At 30.7% G+C, this 16,898-nt stretch overlaps 1 protein-coding gene and 1 pseudogene across 1 annotated transcript; both read right to left on the bottom strand.

Moving 5' to 3' along the window:
* Positions 1–481: 481 nt before the first annotated feature.
* On the bottom strand, positions 482–2,067 carry LOC132636536 (probable glutathione S-transferase; annotated as a pseudogene).
* Positions 2,068–13,280: 11,213 nt separating this feature from the next.
* Positions 13,281–15,320, bottom strand: LOC132636535 (glutathione S-transferase U19-like). Its single transcript, XM_060353452.1, has 2 exons — positions 14,910–15,320; positions 13,281–13,740 (listed from the first exon to the last, which is right to left on the bottom strand). The coding sequence occupies exons 1-2, from the start codon at positions 15,222–15,224 to the stop codon at positions 13,393–13,395; spliced, it is 663 nt and encodes a 220-aa protein (XP_060209435.1). The 5' UTR covers positions 15,225–15,320; the 3' UTR covers positions 13,281–13,392.
* Between the last annotated feature and the right edge of the window lie 1,578 nt (positions 15,321–16,898).

Genomic DNA, 16,898 nt, shown 5'->3' with positions numbered 1-16,898 from the left:
TTATTTTAGCATGACTTAGTACTTTTAGATTATGATCATTTTATTTTATACAATTTCATTAATTTTTTTCGTTGAATATCTTAGTACAATGTCATATCTCATCACGTTTTGTGTTATTTTCTTAATAAATATCTTAATTAGATAGTCGTATCTTAGTAGGACTAAAGAAATATTTGAAGTACAAGTTATATGTTTTGTATGAAGACTTTACCGGAAAAAACCCGAGCAATCCGAAAAAACCGAGAAAACTTGAGGTTGAAAAACCCGACTTTTTGTTGGTTTGGTTTATAGATTTAAAAACCCGATGCAATTGGTTTGGTTTGGTCTTTAAAAAATCGAAACAACCCGGTCCATGTATACCCCTAATTCTATGCATCGACTAAGAACATTTATTCTATGAATAATAGAACCTAAGCACTAAAATTTCGAAGTACTCCTCTAGTTTTCGACATAAAAGAGAAACATATAGTAACAACTAACACACACCTAACAATAATATTCTCATAGCTTAACTCCGTCAAGCCTGTACGAGTAGATTTATTGTACGAGTAGAAAGAAAAGACCACAATATTTTCAGAGCTTCTTCATATATTTTCCTATGCAATGCCGAGTTGCTGTTTCAATTTCAACACATTGTCGTAAACTTTGTTAGGCTCACCGAGAGATTTTGCGACACTATCTTTTTGCATACATTTCTTGGCCCATGCAACCAGCTTTGGACACTCTCCTTATATGTTGAAATTTCCAAATTTCTCAAAAGTAGGGAACCAACTATAGGAAGGAATTAAGGCCAAATTTAAAAATCCAAAATTTTCCCCATTGAAATATGGCTTATTTCCCAACTCTCTTTCCAATAATTTTAGGTACTCTATGAATTCTTTCTTGGCTGCTTCTTGATCTTCACCTTTTGTGCTCCATAGTCTCCTTCCACTATCATAGAGCTGCATTAATTTACCCACAAATCAAATAAAATTTGTATGTCAGCATCACATTACAGAAAAGCTACAAATTTTTACTTAAAAAATAAAATTGGAATTAACTATGAACTTGATCCGTTGTTAAATTGCACTTCGCCACCAAATTAAAATAGAATTAGTGACAAATTTTGTTTGTTTATTTACAGACTCGTTCCTAATTTTTTTAATAGTGTTTGATTTAATAAAGTAGGAGTTTGGACAAATACATAGTGAGTTTTTTAGTATCAAAATAAAATTAAAGAAAAAGGACTTCGTAACACATTTTTTATTAATTGAGTGACCTTCTGAGTAATCAACTCAATTAATATACATATCGCGGGTATACATATGTGTGAATCCCTTAAATTTAAAAGCTTTTAATGTAGAGATAAAAAAAGTCCCCAAAATATTCGTGCCTCCATCAGTACCTATAAACCTCAAGATAATAAATTCTTTGCACCAACCATTTATCAAAGTTATATTTATGCGCATACCTTTTTGTCAATGAAATCAGCCCAGAACCTAGCTTGAGCTCTCTTGTCCTTCCAAACTTCATCTATATACTGAGCAATTATGCGGGACTCACAAACAGGTTTTCCATTGTGAATCAGAACCGGAATTTTCTTATGAACCGGGTTCATTTGTAGGAGAATAGGACTTTTGTTACTCAAATCTTGCTCCTTCTTTTCATACTGAATCCCTTTTTCAGTAAGTGCAATTCTCACCCTCATCCCAAACAAGCTCACATAGCAATCCAAAAGAACAACTTCGCTAGCCATATTGATGAAAATTTTGTAGAAATGTACCAGAAAGTGCAACCAAAATATGAACACGTAAGTTAAAAAATAGGAAAATGATTTTTGGACAGAAAATTGTGGACAGAATGGGCAGAACAGGGTATTATGGACACACTACAAAAAATAAGCTATACTATGGAGGTTTATTTGTGGGGTTTTTAAGAACCCCCACTATAAGATTATTTTGTAGCGTATTTTTAAACCCCCGCTATATAATTCTTTTTGTGGAGGTTTATTTGTGGGGCTCTTAAGAACCCCCACTTTAAGATCATTTTGTAGCGTTTCTTTTAACCCCACTATAAGATCAATTTGTTGCAGTTAATATAACCCTTACAATTAGGGTGTCGACAAAAAGTTTGAACTATGGGAAACACTATACTTTAGGGAATAAGGAAATTAGAATAAGTAGAAATAAAGTTGAGTACATAGAATAAGTAGAAATAAAGTTGAATACATTCATTGCAAAGTTTAGTCAACATGAGAAGAAAATTAAGTAGACATGATACTAGATGGAGATGCAGTGTCAAAATGCAAACAATTTAGATACCCGTGTTAAGTCTAAAATTCATTTACTAGAGAAATGTTTGAATTTGTTTGAGAGAGGCTATAGAAAAGTAATTAGGCCAAATAATATAAAATCTTTGATTTAAGTCATTGAAACAATGAATAATAATCAAAATAATGTATAAATAACATAATTGATGAACTGAATAATAAAAAAGAGAGGGGTTCTTATTCGATCTCCTAGAAACAGTGACGTGGAATTTCTTGTAAAATAACGTTTGAACAATTATCTTCCACAGAGCGCGACTGAGAGTAATTTATATTCATATGAAAAATTCAATGGGGTATAATAAGGGAAAGAAGGGATTAATATAGAATTAGGCTTACATTAATTAATTTTTCTAACCGTGGCCACATGATCCTATGGATCTTACAGCTTTATTGTTTCCAAGGCATCGACTACCCGTCATTCGCACTATGTTCGTGGTAGCTATTCTGAATGGAAAAGTGTCCAGCGTTCTCACAACTTCACTCGGCCATCTATCTTTGAGAAGTTTGTCTTTCTAATTAATATCCCCACCGTCCGCGGGCAACTTATGACCAATTTGCATAACTCAAGATAGAATCACCCTTTGTCAGTATTTTACCAATACACTGGGCTCCTTGCTTCAAGAGAATCAAATGATAAATAAAGATGTTACTCGTGTTATAAATAATCGAATATTTAAAAAGAAAAAGTGTTATCGGGGTGTAATGTGACAGAACGGTGCATATATACCAAAGTAAATTTTAAGTTTTATAGAACAACAGTAAGACCGATAATATCATATGTTAGCGAGTGTCAGGCCAGTAAAGCCTAATATATCCATAAGATGACTGCTGCAAAAACACAGATGCTAAGATGGATTGTACCGTCATACAAGATTAAATAAGATCTAAAATAACAACTTTCACTAGAAGGTACAAGTAGCACATATTGAATATAAAATGAGAAATCGTTTGAGATGACTTAATATCCCGTGTGACCTACAAATTTACCTGTGTAGACGTGTGAAAGGAAAATTTTTTTATTTTTTTTTACAAAATATATGCACATAAATCTTTTATTTTCATAATATTAGGAGTTCTGAATTAAAACAATAATATTAGCAATTTAAAATATTTGTTACATTTTATCTAATCAAAGATATTTAACAATTCCAATATTAAATGAGTTTTTGTGAGTGAGTTCTATATTTTAGATTTTTATTTGTTTAGATATTTTGTTTTTTCGTTGCTTTTTTGTTTTGTATATATATATCAATTTTGTTTGAGTATGTTTTATTAATAAGTTAGTTCTATCTCCAAAGTTCTCTTAAATAATAAAAAAGAAATTAACTAGAAAAAATGTGAAAAGACAATGTTAGACACCATCTTCCTGGGTTTTAATCTGAACATTATGGGGTAATTAGGAAATTAGACTCAAAAAAATTTCAGAACCTGGGAGGCAAAACTCCCTCTCCTTTTCCCTCTCTTTTTTCCCACTCTTTTTTTGCGAGGGCTAAATTCCCTCCTCCACAACTCACGAAATTTCAGGCCTCAACTGAATCAATTCCCTACTTCATCATGTTCTCTATAGAGCAAGTCACCAAAAACCGAATAAAAGGTTAGTACTTCATAATACTCTTTCTTATTTCTCGTTGCTCAATGTGCTCTTTGCTTACTTTCCGATGTACAGTTCGTACCCGAAACCGTTTACGATATGTTTGTCGATCTATTATTATTACAATTATTGGGTTAAATCTTGGTTCAATTCTTCTGTGGGTTCCTTTATTTTCGAGGTCTGATTGCTAATCTTTCTATTAAAGTATTGACAGATTTATGTTTTCAATGCGTAGAAAAGGTAAAAATTTCTCTCTCTTCTTATACACATTTAATGAGTTTAGCTTTTCAAGATTTTAAGTACCAACTTATTTTTCTTTTCTTATTCATATCTACCATTTAAAAGTTTTTTTTCTTACCTAAAAATATTGACGATCTTATAAGTTTCTTCTAAAAGGAAAAGGGAAAATTACGTGTATATACATATTAAGGAGAAATATTTACGAAACGTGACGGTAGTTTTCCTTATTACAAAACATAAAGAATAATTACAAAACTTGACAGTGTATGAATACTGTATGAAGTTAAGTATATTGAGACCAGAAAATTTTATTTTTTCTCTGCAAAGTGTATGAATACAATACGTATATTCATACAACCTTCATAAACGATTCACACATATTTTTCATGCTCACCGGAAAATAGTCAGATCTGGCCGGAGCAATGAAGAAGAAGATCTGGCCGGAGCAACGAAGAAGACGAAGGGGACGAACGCCCTCTTCCCTCCGCCACCAGATCTGGCCGGTTCTCTGCCAAAGCTCCGGTATATTCCACCGTCGGAGGATGGACGGAACCGTCGCCGGCGGGAAGACCATCAGCGGTTGTTGGAATGGATTTTTTTTGGTAGAATGTGTATGTGTATAGGTATTGTAATGTTATGTTTTGTAAATAAAAAAATATCATCACATTTCGTAAATATTCTCCCTATATATATATATGTAAATCACCCAAAGGAAAAAGTAATGAAAGGCTAGCTTGATTACTTGTAAATGTAGAAAATAACTTTTACTTGGTGTAGAATAATGTGTTAAAGCATATACACCTTATTAGCATTTTATCCAAAGAATTGTATAATTAGTAAAATAATGAAAGGCTATCTTGATTACACGTTTAAACATATTTTCTACATTTAATTTAATCCGTTATATTATCCTTTGATGATGTATGTTTAAACATATTTAATTTCTTAAATCGGGTAAACTTGTCTAAAAATTGTGAAATTAACCTTTCTTATATTTACTCACATTCCATTAATTAATAATTATATTAAATATGATTTTTCTAAGAAAATGGAAGAAATAAGATTTGATTTAATGCCTATACTATAACAAGAGTTATATATGTAGAAAATAATTTTGTGATAAAACTGTAGCATAAGATAGTATATTTGGTTACTTGTAAGTTACATTGTTTTTGTTGAATGCTAACAACAAATTTGACTTGGTTAAACATACATCATTAAAGGATAATATGATAAATTAAATTAAATCTGAAACTAAAATTTTAAACATATTTAAGTTTTAAAACCGGTTAAATTCATCTAAATATTATGAAATTAATCTAATTTATATTTTTCTCATATTCTATTAATTTATATTTTTTATTTTTTCTAAAACATAGAAGAAATAAGATTTGGTTGAATATGCGTCATAAAAGGATAATATACCGTGTTAAAATACTTTTTGTAAATAAAATTTTAAACATGTGTTTCAAAATTGAATAAGTTTTTCTTAAAAATGTGGATCTAATTATATATATATATATATATATATATATATATATATATATATATTCTCACATTTCATTAATTAACAATTGTATTGAATTTTGGTTCTTCCTTAAAAAAATGGTAGAAATAAGCCATGGGTTTACTACCTATACACCGTAACAAGAGTTATATATGTAAAACATAATTTGGTAGAACTATAGCCTAAGTATATTTGAATACTTATATAATTACATTGTTTTTGTTGAATGCTAACAAAATATTTAAATTGATTAATCCGTCGAATGAAGTTATCTGATGGTCAACTAAGTCAACTATAAGAATTAGAGAAAATTTAAAAATTAAGACTATAATACAATTTTTTTTTTTGTAATAAAACTACGACATAAGATAATACATTTGATATCGTGTATAATTACGTTATTTTGGTTGAATTATAACAACAAATTCACTACATACTCATGTTTACTCACTTACGTAGCTAACTTCTACAAACGAACTTGTTGTCATATATTAGCAAATGTTTCGTGCGATAATGTAGTTACAATATATTTAATCAAAATATTAATTTTTTCATATATACTTGTGTTAATCTCCAATGTCGTATGTAGTTGTATATTATGGGTTGATTAAACAGCTTCTTTATAAAATTAACCCTATTAGTTTGTCCCTCTAATTATTCAAGCGGATAAATACAATTTGATTAACATCACTCGACATATGAAGCTATTGCAGCCCAGTGGTAATTAGTCCAACCTTGTGATCGCCGGTTCACGGGTTCGAATTTCTGTGTCACATTTTCTTTTTTTCAATTTGAACATACACCATCATAGATAATAAAACGGGTTAAAAAAATTTGTAAGTAAGATCTTAATTATTTAATTTTAAATTGAATAAATTCGTCTAAAAATGTGGACCTAATATTGTTTTATATTTTTTCTCACATTTCATCAATTAGCAATTGTATTAAATTTTGATTCTTCCTTAGAAAATTGAAGAAATAAGTTTTTGTTCACTACCTATACAGTATACACTGTAACAAAAGTTATATATATAAAAATAATTTTGTGATAAAACATATTATCCTTAGATATCATAAATAAGAAAATATATTTGAATATTTGTATAATTATGTTATTTTTGTTGAATGCTAACAAAAAATTTAACTTAGTTGATCCATCGAATGTAGTCATGTGATGGTCAACTAAGTCAACAATGGAAATTAGAAAAAAAAAATAAAGAATTAAGACTATAATACTAACTTTTTTGTGATAGAACGATGACACAAGAATACATTGGATAATTGTATAATTACATTATTTTGGTCGAATTATAACAATAAGTTCACGTCTTACGCATATTTACTCAATTATGTAGCTAAAGGTTACACACGTACTTGTTGTCGAATAGTAATTAATGTCTTGTACAATACTGTAGTTACAATATATTTAACCAAATCGTTAATATTTTCATATACACTTGTGTAAATCATCCAATGTCCTATGTTATTGTATATTATCAATTTATTTAAACCATTTCTTTATAACTTAACCTTGTCTTATATAAGTAGAGTGAGTTTTCACCTTTTTGTATTAAGTATGATTTTTCACATTTGAATTTCAATAGTTTATAAAAATCCTACAAAGATTTTATTTTTAATTAATTTAATATGCATTCAAAATAAAACTCACACAATTCAACAAAAAAGATAATGTGGTAATAAGTTTGGTAACATAAAAAAAAAAACTAATAAAATTGTATATATCAGTTTACTGGACTATTCAAGATAGAAAAAGATAATGTAGAATAAAAAAGGGAATTAAAATCAATCATATATGTAATATAAGGTTAAGAATAATTCAATTTGAATATATTCAAGTCGATTAACACAATTCTTAATATAAGAAAAGAAAAACTTCAAATATGAGATGGTTAATCATTCAGTTTTTAAATATATAAGGCGAATTCGGGATTTCATGAGAATGAGTTCACCATTGCTTTAGAAAATAATGGCAAAAATTTAAAAAGCTGCCCGAGCAGGGGATTGAACCCGTGACCTTCAGAATATAAAAATAACCTTTGACCAGTGCTCCACTTAGCCTATTATGATTGTGTGTTGTGTTCACTTAGTTAATATTAAATATATTTTCAGAATTATACACATAATATATCGAGATTAGTCGAGTGACCATGTGTTCACATGACCCAAAATTTACACACAAATTCGCCCCTGTATATAAGGATGTATATTAAAAGAGTTAATTTTAAAGTATCGCATCATATATTCGTAATGCAAGAGAGTCAATTGCATGTAAAATGCGGAGAAGTTAGTTAAAATATATATGATGTGTATTATATATATTTCACATCGTAATAAATTAAATATCATAATTTGATTTGTAAAAAAAGTAAAAATTTAAAAATAATTCGATAGTATTTCAATTTCAATATATTAGTAGTTAGTTAAATTAATTCAAATTCAAATTTAAACATATCATTAGAAACTCTTACAAGCAAAAAATTTCAGTTAAATTTAATATTCAATAAATTCAATTCATATAATTCAATACTAAGATATTTGTAGTTATAAATTTAATTTAAATATTTAATGTATTGGAAAGATAAAAAGATGAGCATACTAAAATGTAATTATTACTTTTTTGGAGGGAAAATAGTAGAGTTTGGAGCCAAAAGTAAAGAAGGATAATATAGACATTTTATCATTTTCTGCCCATTTAGCATCGTCCTAAAAAATAAACTAGGTGATGAATGACTGTATATAGAATACGATTGGTCGTAGGTTGGTGAGGCTTTATTGCATTATCAAGACTGTCCCACATGACCTTATCTTTTGTAAAGGGAAAAAAGTTTCAATGGATCATCACTATCCTAATATATGTGCCGTGTTCTTTCTGAATTCACAAAATTATTTAAAGTAAATTCCACTTAACCTCCTAATTTAAGAATAAATCTCACTTATCTCTTAACGTCTTGGGTTTGAAAAAAATAATACCCCTTTAAGCCTTTTTTTTTTACCTCCAATTGTTTAAAAAAGCTAGATGAACTGCTTAAAAGTATTCATAATCTACACTGCTCAAGTCTGACAGGAGAAGAAACTTCGTCTTCTTGAGAGCATTCTTCATAATCAAAATTTCTTTATGTCTATGACCTTCATTTGATAGAAAGTTCGCACTGATTTCTCTCCCTATGGTGTTTTTTGTTAATTTCAAGCTAATATTTACAATCTTCAATAATAGCTAGCCTTAAGAAACCGATATCGTATATTCTTTTCTTCGAAAAGCTTAATAACAAGAAGACAATTTATTTTCACTTTTAATTCTTTGTAACTTATTTCTTGTGCCAGCTTTAATCCTTATTTGATACTCTATAATTGTGTAACGTGGCTTGAAATAGGTTTTAGCTTACGATGAACAGTGTTGTCACTTACTTTATACTTAATTGAACCCCTAACTTATCAATTGGTGATGGAAGCACTCTCTCACTAGAGCATACACTCGTTATAATCCCATTTAATCACGTATCAAAACTTTCTATTCATATATCTTATCCAGTTACAGAGTTTGTCTACATAATGTGAATACAAACTCTTTTTGGATACAAAGAAAGAAAAATACGTATTCTACAGATATACACAATTCTAATACTTTAATTTAATTTGTTGATGCACTAGTTCTTATCAATAAAAGATAAGATGGAAGGAAGGTGTATATTCTAAAATACAAAGACTATATACTTGTAGCATTGATTAAACAGTTGCTCTTTTTTTTTTTTTTTGATTAAACAGTGGCTCCATTTTTTTTTTTTCTTCTTTCCTTTTTTTATATTACATAGGGGGTAGGATAAGAGGAAATGTGGAAGGGGATTACAATGTGAGGATTTGAACTCTCATAAAAAAGTTCAGATAGTCAACCAACTGAGTTACTAGATTCCCACTCGTCTTAAATTTTGCCACGCAAAAATAATCTATATTCGGTTCCCAATTCCATATCATATACGCAAGAACATTGGAGAATGTTGTATGAGAGATGAATGTAAAGATGGGCAATATCCATTATATTTTTTATTTTTTTCATTTCATGTTCCAAGACAACTAGCAAAAACCAAATAGAAACGCAATAATTAAGAAATAGAAAGGTTTAGGTATAGGTCTCATTTTATTTGTCCTACTTTATCAAGGAGGATCAGTAGTGCAGAATTTAAAAAAAAATAGGTGCACTCTAATAAAATGATAAATTTTGAATTTAAATTTAATGGGTTCAGTTTTAAGTTCTTACTGTGATTTCATTATACTTTTAAACTCATAGGTTCAAAATTGAATTTCTTTTTTCTTTCTAATTTTATGATTTATAACTTGTATACTTCCAGTTTAGTCAAATTATGAACTCGTTGAATATATACTACATCCTCCACTGCCATTGATTTAGTTTAGTGGCGTTTGGCCATAAAAATTATTCACTTTTTTCCGAAATTTTTTTTCACTTTTTTGACTTTTAGCGTTTGGTCATAAAAATTATTTACTTTTTTCCGGAGTTGTACTCCGGAATACTAAAAACAAAAAACAAAAAAAAACTTGTTTTTCAAAAAAAATCCACTTTTTTCACTTTTTTACACTACATTTCACCGAAAACTACAATTTCAAAAACTATGGCCAAACACAAATCCAACTTCAAAATTTTCAAAAAAAAGTGAAAAAGTTTTTGATATTTATGGCCAAACGGGCCCTTAGACATTTAATCTAATTATACGACAAAAGGAGAATAGAAATTTCAATATGTTACCACACCTGCCCACAAACGTGATATGAAACCCAAGCTCAATACTAAGAAATAAAATTAAAAAAGACGTGGGATTTGAACCTCCAAACTTTACTTGTAAATATGCACACAATAATGATGGCCAAGTATTGTCAAAGAAGTCATGTAGTGGCCACGAAAATTCAAGGTTGTCAATCTTTTGTCTGGAAGGAATTATTAAGAAGCAAAGCTGATATAGAACCTCATATATTATGGAGGATAAATGAAGCTAAAATATTCTTTTGGTGGGATAATTGGACAGGCATTGGTCCTCTAGCTATGCATCACCAATCTTAAAATAACCCAGGTACTCTCATGGTGTCAGACTGTCTAGAAGGAAACAATTGGGATATGGACTACATATCAAAGTTGCTGCCACCTGAAGTTTGCTACATCATTCAGAGGGTAGAAATTGGGCAGAGAAACAAGAAGGACCAGGCCATTTGGACTGTTAATTCTTCTGGAAATTTCACCTGTGCCAGTGCATTTCAAGTTCTAAGGAAGAGACTACCTGAAGCTCCTATATGGAAGTGCATATGGAATAAGGGAATCCCATTCAAAATGGCATTTATCAGGTGGAGAATTATCAAGAACAAGATGCCTATGTATGATAGAATCAAGAACTTCTCAAGAAATGCTGATCCTAGGTGCATCTGTTGTACTCAAACTAAGGAGGAAACCATCAACCATGTCTTTATTGAAGGGGAAATAGCAAAAAAAATCTGGAAATTCTTTGGTGATTCTTTGAGAATCATTACGCAAAATCAGAGCATCCATGCCAGATTTATAACATGGTGGAATTTCAATACAAAGAACTCTATGCTAAGAGTGGCATACTAATGCATTCCTATCTTTATTTGTTGGGAATTATGGAAAGCTTGGAGTTCTTGGAAATATGGAAACAAGAAGTACTCTGTGGCCAAAATCAAGTATGAAGTGGCTCAGCATGTAATGTGTATCATTAAAAAGAAAGGGTACAAAGTTGACTTGTGTCATAGTTGGGACAGATTGTGTGATACTATGGAAGCACATAGAGCTGTTTTAACAAGCATGCCTATTATTTGGAGCAAACCTACAGAAAATGTCATCAAGATTAACACTGATGGAAGTAGCATGACACATAGCAACAAAGCAGGAATAGGAGGAATTGCCAGAGACTCTAGAGGAAATATCATCATGGCTTTCTCTAAATCTGTACAATTTTGTTCCAACAACAGTGCAGAAATCCAGGCTGCAAATTTTGGAATCAGCTGGATTGATCATAATGATATCAACAACAGCATCATAGAAGTCGATTCAATGCTGGTGGTGAAGTGGCTAGATGGCACATATAATATCCCTTGGGAACTTTCAAAGGAAGTGTTAGCTATGAAGAGGATCATCGATAAGAGAAACATCAAAATCCAACACTGTTTTAGGGAAGCAAACACAGCAGCTGATTCTTTAGCTAAATTTGGAAGCAATGCACAGTATAGTTTGATTGCTAATCTATATTCTTCAATGCAAGAAATTCCAAGACAAGCAAGAGGAGCATTGAGAATGGATAAGGCTCAAATGGCAAACTTCAGGATTCGGAAGGCAAGAGGAAGATGAAGGACAGAAATAAGGGAAGGATGCGAAGAAAGGAGCAAGGAGGCAAACAGAATCAAAGAAAAAAGATTTTGTGTAGTTCAGTTGCTTGGGCTTTTGGTGATATCAAGAAAGAAAGAGCCAAGAGATAGAGCAGAGGAGCAAGAAGTAGTGGAGCAATAATATATTAGTATTGGGGTGCCAATTATTTCCATAAAGAATGTATCTTGATTGATGAAAAATCAGTAATAAAAGCATAAATTTGAACGAAAAAAAAATAAAAATATGCACACAATAATCATGTGTCATAGAACCTTTTTAGCTTAGACGCGCGCACACATATGTTACTTAATATATCGATAGAGAGGAGTATGGATACACCAGAATCCATATTCCTTTGATGATGAAGATATTACACCATTAGAACCTTTCACTTATTATAGTCCATTTACACAGGGCCAAACCAGTTAGGTTTTGGATAAGGTGTGAATGGGAAATGAAAGAATTCAAAATGGAGGGAAATGCCTAATTCGAAAATGGAGGAAAATGAAAAATTCCTTTTTACAAAGGAACTTTGTCTCACATTAGTAGGGGAAAGTAAGACTAGTGTGCTTATATGTAGAAACACTTCTTCTAGCTCATAAAGAGTTGAGAGGAGAGTCTCCCTCACGCTGTCGTCATCGCTCGATTTCGGATTTGGATTTGGTCAAATGATTTGATTGATATATTTTTTAAACTAGATCTATTTGATTAATATTATTAATTTTATTAACGTTTTATTACCATTAATTGTAACGGTAATTTAAATTCCTCCATTTAATTTTCCCTTTAATTTTCGGACATAGCTGTTTTATGTAAACAATCATTTTTTGCGAAATGTCACCTGGAAGAGTTGCATCTCTTTGGACTGGACTCAACCTTTAGGCTATAAATACTGGCTCAGATTTTTTCCTTATGAAAATTTCTGCAGTCTCTCTTCTTTCTTTCTGCATAATACTTTCTGCACCCAATAGAAAACTTATAAATGTGATTTGGCCGATTATTTGCGTTCGCAGCACATCGGCGTTTGAGGTACCGCTACACCGGTGACGGTAATCCGTTTTATCCTGGGAGGAAATAATCCGTAACCTCGGGTACTTGGGGGATTAAGTTCCTTAAGGATACAATGTGAAATCAGTGGGCTCAGATTTGTTCATCATTAATTATGCTTCTTCCCCATTTATGATTTTATTTAGTTTTTGTTTCTAGAATATTTTTTGCGAATATAGAAAGATAACAAAATCTAGTATTATAAACCGATAACTCAAACAAGGTGATGAATTCAGTAACTGAAACCTGAATTCTCAATACATATAATTAAAATCCTAAATCCGCATATGAATTTTCTAACCATGTGCCCATCCTCTCTTGAATTCCAGATAAGCTTGATAAACTTGGTCTGTAGTAGGAAGTGACTTAGATACAGAGTCTCTGTTCAAGCACCTGTCTCCCCACATCACCAGCTTGGGACATTCTGTTTCAATTATGTTGAAATTTGCAAATGTCTTGAAAACAATGAACCAGTTGTAGAAGGGAACTAGGGCAATGTCTACAAATCCAAAGACATCTCCCCCAAAATAAAGTTTGTCTCCAAGCTCTCCTTCCAAAAACTTGGACCACTCTAAAAGTTCTTTCTTACCATTTTCTTGTTCTTCTTTTGCCCCCATCCATACCTTTACACTAGACTCGTGTACCTAAATTGATGCTTATAGGGTTATCTATATGATAAATAATAATATACAGATTGTTATGTAATAAATAATAGTACAAAAATTGTTATGTAATTAATGAGCAATAAAGCGATGATTGTTATGCGTCGAATAATAGAGATAGATTTTATATGGATTAATTGCGTAACTTATGGGCATTTTGTTTTAGATATTGTTATTCGCATATTGTTAATGCATATATTCTTATTCTACATTATGTCTCCTATTCCTGCTGGTTCATAATAAGTGAATTTCTGGTCTTTCAAGTTTGATAGAAAATGATTGATTTTTTTTGTAAAATCAAAAAATTATTATTATTTTTTTGTAAATTGACGCTTGGTTAATAAAATACCTGAAAAAATTTCTAAAAAAGTCTTTCAATGCTTCTTTACATTTTTATATGAGTAGATTAGGGTAATTTAATCACATAACTCTATTAATTAATGTTATTAAGTGGTATTTTTAATGAAGTGTCAAAACCTTAACAAGCACTTGTTGTAGACAGAAGAGAGTATTAATACATAGCTAGATTTTCGTTTAAGAGTATAAGTTATACCTCAATTAACAATATAACTTTAGGTTTTTCAGTATTAAACTCTACTAACTTATTCTGAGTTTATTAGTATCAGAAACCACACTAATTATGCAGGATTTTGTATCGAAAATAAAAAATTGTATAAAATTAATACAGAGATTAAATTTTCTTATACTTCAACCGAACAACCCCTTCCATCTTGATATTTTGGTACTTCGTCTAGAGTTCTTAGCTTGTAAAGCTCATAGCGTATATAAAGTTTTCAACACCACCAAGTTAAGTCCATACAAATATCCAAATTTACGTATGAAACATGAAGAAGGGGTTCATTTTTCCTGACACAACCAAAACCTCTCTATTACCGTCATCCTCGATAATAACATTTTACTATAATTTTTTTTTTTTTTTTTTGGAACCAATTTTTCAAGTTATGTTCATATTATATGTTCTCTATAATAATAATCTCCAGCAACCGAATAAGTATTTAGATAAATAACGCCAACATAATTAGTCTATATAAGCCTTTATCTACACAAGTTAAATCACACAAATATCCAAATATATGTACGAAACATATTGAAGCAGGAGATAAAATTAGAAGAGCCAAAAAGTCTCTTACCTTCTTGTTGATGAAGTCAACCAAGAACCTAGCTTTAGCTCTCTGGTAGGGTTCAGAGGGCAATAAGGGGAAACTATGGTTCCAGACCTCATCAATATACTGAATAATGATATCTGATTCACAAACTGGTTTACCCTTATGAACAAGAACCGGCACCCTTTGATGAACCGGGTTCATTTTCATAAGCAGTTGACTTTTATTAGACAAGTCTTCAAACTTGTGGATGAAGCTAATTCCTTTCTCAGCAAGGGCAATTCTTGCTCTTGTTCCGAAAGGACTGGGCCAGTAATCTAAAAGCACCACTTCTTCTGCCATGTTATTCTTGAAAGTTAGACTTTCTGGTTCTTTTTGTGGTGCCAAAGTCAATAAGGAGAGACTTAATTATCATTTACTTGAGACAGGGACAATGCAATCATTGAGTTTTACTATTGAGTTTTGGCTTAGTGACTAAAACGCTCCTGAACTTGACACGTTTTGTAACTTCAGTCCCCAAATTATTGATGGATTTCAAGACACCCCTAAACTCGACTAAATGGGTTTTATTACACCCCTCAGCTCATGACCCGGAGTGAGTGTAGTCACTCGCGGGTCCAGCTGTAAAATAAGGCTTACGTGGCCCTCCACGTGTAAAATATTAATGCCACATGGCATTTTCATCCTATGTGTCCTCCATATAGATAAATTATTTTGGAAACAAAATGTAAAACTGATTTTTTTTTATAAAAAATCTGGAACAATGTAATATTTATTTTAAATATGGAAAATTTTATTTTAAAAAAAACTGAAAAACTACAGTTTTAATTAAAATATCTATAAAAAATGGATTTTTTTTGTAAAAAAATAAATGAAAACTTGATATATTTTTAAAAGTGACCTAAAAATCCATATTTCCATGATTTTTTTAAGACACTTCTTTAAAAAAGAACTGGAAAAACTGATTTTTTTTAAAATGTGGAAAACCCATTTTTTTAAAAAAAAAATAATCCCCAAAAATTAGATTAGTTTATAAATCTAGAATTTTTTTTTATCAATTTTCCATTTTAATCTTAAAAAAATTTGTATCCCAGATTTTAAAAAATTCCAAGTTGTTAATCAAAAATTCAATTTTTCATATTCTTTTTTAGAAAAATGGGTTTATTTAGTTTTCCAGATTTTTAAAAAGTCTAGGTTTTAATTAAAAAAAATCAATTTTCTAGATTTTTTTTTTAAATAATAGGTTTCTCAGTTTTCAAGATTTAAAAAGTTCCAGATTTTTTAATAAAAAATCCAGTCCAGATTTATTTTTAAAAAAATGGGTTTTCCACATTTTAAAAAAAAATAGTTTTTTCTGATTTTAAGAAAATGTACTTTTTAATGAATTTTCCAAAATTGATTTTTTTTAAAGCTGACGTGGCATCTCTCACGCGCCTGTTGGCATGTGACTACACTTGCTATGCCATGTGGCAGCTCGGGGATGAATTAAAACCCATTTTACCAAGTTTAGGGGTGTCTTGAAGCGCAGTAATAGTTTGGGAACTAAAGTTGCAATTCGTGCCAAGTTTAGGGGCGTTTTAGTCACTTAAGCCTTGAGTTTTTTGTTTTTTTCATTAGGTATTCGGTATCCATATTAGATTTCAACTAATTAGGATTCGCACGGTGTAAGGTCAATTTAAGGGAGATGGGCTTTCTAACAGGATTACTCAGACACGAAACCTCTTTTGATCGAAATGGTGTCCTTTGAGGGACAAATCCAACAAATGGGTTTGTCAGAGTTTTCGTAACCTAAATGGTGAAATCGCACCCCTGATGGAGCACCTTCAAGGGTCGTTTGGTTGGAAACAAGTTATCCCAAGATAACTTATCCTGGGATTAGTTATTTCACCCTCCCACTAGGATAAAATAACATTACAATCCCGGAATTATTTATACCGCGATTTTATCCCAACTAAACGTGGGATAAACTAATTTCAAATATAATCCCGGGACTATTTATCCTTATCCCTCATACCA

The sequence above is a fragment of the Lycium barbarum genome, chromosome 4 (assembly GCF_019175385.1).
Source record: "Lycium barbarum isolate Lr01 chromosome 4, ASM1917538v2, whole genome shotgun sequence".
Classification (NCBI taxonomy): domain Eukaryota; kingdom Viridiplantae; phylum Streptophyta; class Magnoliopsida; order Solanales; family Solanaceae; genus Lycium; species Lycium barbarum.
Note: the sequence above shows the minus strand (reverse complement) of the source record. Positions and strands in the feature narration are given on the sequence as shown.